The following is a 3,458-nucleotide window of genomic DNA, read 5'->3' on the forward strand; positions in this document are numbered from 1 at the left end:
CCTCCTTGCTTTATTGCACTATTTTGCTTTTCCAGACCCTGCAAGTCAAAATACTTGCAGACACTTGCCTGAGAGACCACAATGGTTTTGTGAAGCTTCAATGAACCAGACAAACTCCCCCTTTTCTGAGGAAAGTTTTCACTGCATGATAAATGAAGTCCCTTTGCGTTTCCCCTTAATTTACTTTCAGCCTGATAACCCCTGAATGTCTGTCCATTGTGAATCTCTCCCACAGCATCTGCACTGGTGCAGGACACCATGTGTCCTTTAAGTTATGACCTCCAACCCCTGGGCATGGCCAAATCTTACTCAGTAAACTCTGAGCAGCTGCTGCAACAATCAGGCCAGAAGCACTGGAAGTGTGTCAGCCTGTGTCCAAGCAGAGCAGTGATGGGAAGGGGTGGATCAATGGCTCTGCAGAGGAACAATGCTCCAGGGGAACAATGGCAACCTGCCTGTGATGCCCCCAGCAGAAGTGATCTGAGGGAGGATCGCTCTTCACTCAGGAGGATCACTCCCTCACATGCTGCTCTTTCACCTGAGGGGGTTAATCAGTGCTCATGTCTCCAGAGGAGGGGAACATCCTTAACACAGACAACCCAGCGTGCCCAGCAGCAGCCAACAATCCCCTTCAGACCAGCTGGCCACTGCACCCCGGAGGCTGTGAGCGCCCTGCCCGCACCTTTGCTGACGGGTTGGATTGGGGTAGTGGGAACAGCCTGCTGAGCATCCTTACCTTCACAGTGGTGCTCCTCTCAAACCTGAATGCCTTCGTCTGTCCGTTCTCCAGGTACACCTTGAGAACATTGGGCATGAACAGGAGGGAGCTCCCCTGCAGAACAGAAGCAGCAGCTGGACCCTCGAGCATCCGGCCTGCAGGCACCAGCTGCTCTGCCTGGCACTGCAAGCCCTGGCATCCAGGAAAATCCTTCTCTACCTTGGCAACCCTCTTCCATGGCACCAAGCTTTATTCCTGATTATGCTTCTGGCACAGAATGACACAAAGAGAGCACAACAAATGCCTTTACCGTAACACTGCGGGCAGTGCAGCAGCTGCATGTGGCCTGGGAGCACCGTTCCGTTCCCAGCGGCACAGGAGGATCCGGCAGGCACTGAAAGCAGAAAGCCATCCTCCCATGCTCATCACCAAAACCCAGCAGTGCCTCCAGAAAACATCACCCATCACGGAGCAGCACAGAGCCCACACTGACACCATCCCACCGGCAGCAGTCACAGCTTCGCCCCAGGCGCTGCCCACACCCTCCACGCTGCCAGCACCGTGGGGAGCCTGTCAAACACACAGTGCTGCTTTCACTGCATGTTCCCCTGAGATTTGTAACCCTGGGGCTTCCTAAGCAGGAGATGATGCTACCAGAGTGTCCTGAGATAGGTCCCAAATGTGGGCCAAGGTGAGGACACACTCAGCAAGAACGTCTCTGTTGGGTGCTTTGAGAAGGGTCTGGGGACTTGGCCTCTGTCCTGCTGGGGCAGCCCAGAGCATCACTTTTCAGCCCTCCACCTCACTCATCAGTAGAGAATACCTCCACCTTTCCTCCCAGTTTCACCACTGCTCCTCTGGTTGCTCAGTGCTGGGGAGGTTTACTCCTCCACTCTGGGACTTCCTATTCAGCATGTGTTTTTCATGTTCTTGGACCAGCACATGACTCCCATCACTTAAAGGGTTCATCTCGTCAACAGAGTCTCAGGGTTAAGAATGGTGTTTCTAAGACGATCTCTCCTGTGTTTCACTCACTGTGCCACACATTACAAACCTCACAGCCTTGGTCCCTCTAGACAGAGAGCCCATACACCCTGGAAGTACTGCCAGAGCAAACATAAAACCCTCCTGAATCCCTTCCTTGTTCCTCTCATACCCATTTTGTGGGGTTCAAGCTGCCTACGGTCACCACTGGGAAAGAAGAAGAGAACACTGCAGCTCTTCCCAGCCCCAGGATCTAACTCCTCTGTGCTAACTGGCCCAAACATGTAACATCTTTGACAGGTGTGGGATCCTCCATCAGCTCCAGGACAGCAGTGCCATTTTACACCAGCTGCACATCTCCTCTGGTAGCTCCCATGGCCACAGTTACCGTGTGAGGGGGCCTTGCACAGCCAGCACACAACTTAACATCTGCACAAATTATCACCACTCTCCTGGTCAGATCCAATTATCCAGCCAGAACACCCAGAGAGGCTTCTCTCTTTCCATGAAGGCTATCAGAAGCTACTATGAATTAACCCTGAAAGCCTCAACAGCCATACCCCTCCTGTCCTGCCTGGGGTGAGGCTGATGCACCCCAAGTTACAGCAGCTAACAACACACTGCCTGGCGCTGGCCCGAGGGTCCCCAGGCGCCTGTCCCTTGCATATTGCTCAGTGGTACAGAAATACATCATCAGTCTGCGGAAAGCGGAGGCAGGACAGCAGCGAGCCTCATTAATAATTGATGCTCCCAGCCCGGAGTTTCGGGTTTCAGCTGCAGGACGCAGCCGCTGGGATCCTTCCCGTCGCCACAAGGATCACTTAGCCGTGCTCCATTAGGATGACAAGAGCAGTATATTTACTGAAACAGGAGGCTGTACAGTTTTTCAGGGCCATAATGCCCATTTTGGCTGCCTTAGTACGTCAGTCCATGGAAAGGCGAGCAGCCGTTAAGCACTCAGGGCTGCTGAGGTGCATAGTGCTTTTCCAGAAAGAAATTATAAATATGCAACAAATCTATTTACTCTTCCTTTGTGCTAATCCTTCACTGCTCAAAGCAGGTTGCACGTCCAGATGGTGAAGAGGTAAGCTAACACCAGTGGGGCCCCAGCACCCGAATTAATTTGCCCTACCTTTCCGCTCTCATTAAATGAATAGCAATCTAAACACTGATTGTGTCCCTCTGCACTGGCAGAGGTATGATTAGCTCAGCACAGTGTTGACAGAGGCTTTAGGGAGGCACAGAGTGCAACATTCCCTCCAGAAGTACCTTCTTCACACCTCTCAAGAGCTCCTTTTCCAGACTCATTGAGACCACCCCTGTGATCAGTGGCTGGCACAGATCTGCGACCTCATGGGCTGCGACACCAGGGCCCAGCCTCTGGCTGACACAGCTCCACAGAACCTCCAGGCAGACACTTCTGTCAGCTCCCAGCTACAAGAAAAGCAGGGTCTGCTGGTGATTTCGAATCTGCCTGTATCCCACGATCAGTCCTACCCAAAGCTCTCATGCATCTCTGCCTGGGACCACTTCCTGGGCACATCCTCCCCTTCCCCATTCCCTGCCTGGTGATCTGGGTGTCACATCTCCCAACAGCACGAGGCATCTGTCCCAGGGAGGGCCCTGCTGCCACACTGCCCAGGCAGGGTCCCAGACACCCGAGGGATGTGAGCACAGCCCTTGGGAGGGCAGGGACAAGCCTTGCAGCAGCACTGGCACACCTGGCAGCAGCATGGCAGGAAGGGCAGCAGCCCAG

At 53.7% G+C, this 3,458-nt stretch overlaps 1 protein-coding gene across 1 annotated transcript in view; it reads right to left on the reverse strand.

The window, feature by feature from the left end:
* The window catches only part of FRMPD1 (FERM and PDZ domain containing 1), a gene marked incomplete at its 3' end in the record, with an annotated part of 25,040 nt that overhangs the window by 9,817 nt on the left and 11,765 nt on the right, over positions 1-3,458 (reverse strand). Inside the window, exons 8-10 of the mRNA XM_017739003.1 lie at positions 2,972-3,136; positions 1,029-1,163; positions 737-832 (exon numbers count right to left, since the gene is read on the reverse strand). Of these exons, the coding sequence (XP_017594492.1) occupies positions 737-832; positions 1,029-1,163; positions 2,972-3,136 (396 nt within the window). The remainder of the gene's footprint in view (positions 1-736; positions 833-1,028; positions 1,164-2,971; positions 3,137-3,458) is intronic.

Source organism: Corvus brachyrhynchos, unplaced genomic scaffold, assembly GCF_000691975.1.
Source record: "Corvus brachyrhynchos isolate BGI_N302 unplaced genomic scaffold, ASM69197v1 scaffold1097, whole genome shotgun sequence".
NCBI classification, from domain to species: domain Eukaryota; kingdom Metazoa; phylum Chordata; class Aves; order Passeriformes; family Corvidae; genus Corvus; species Corvus brachyrhynchos.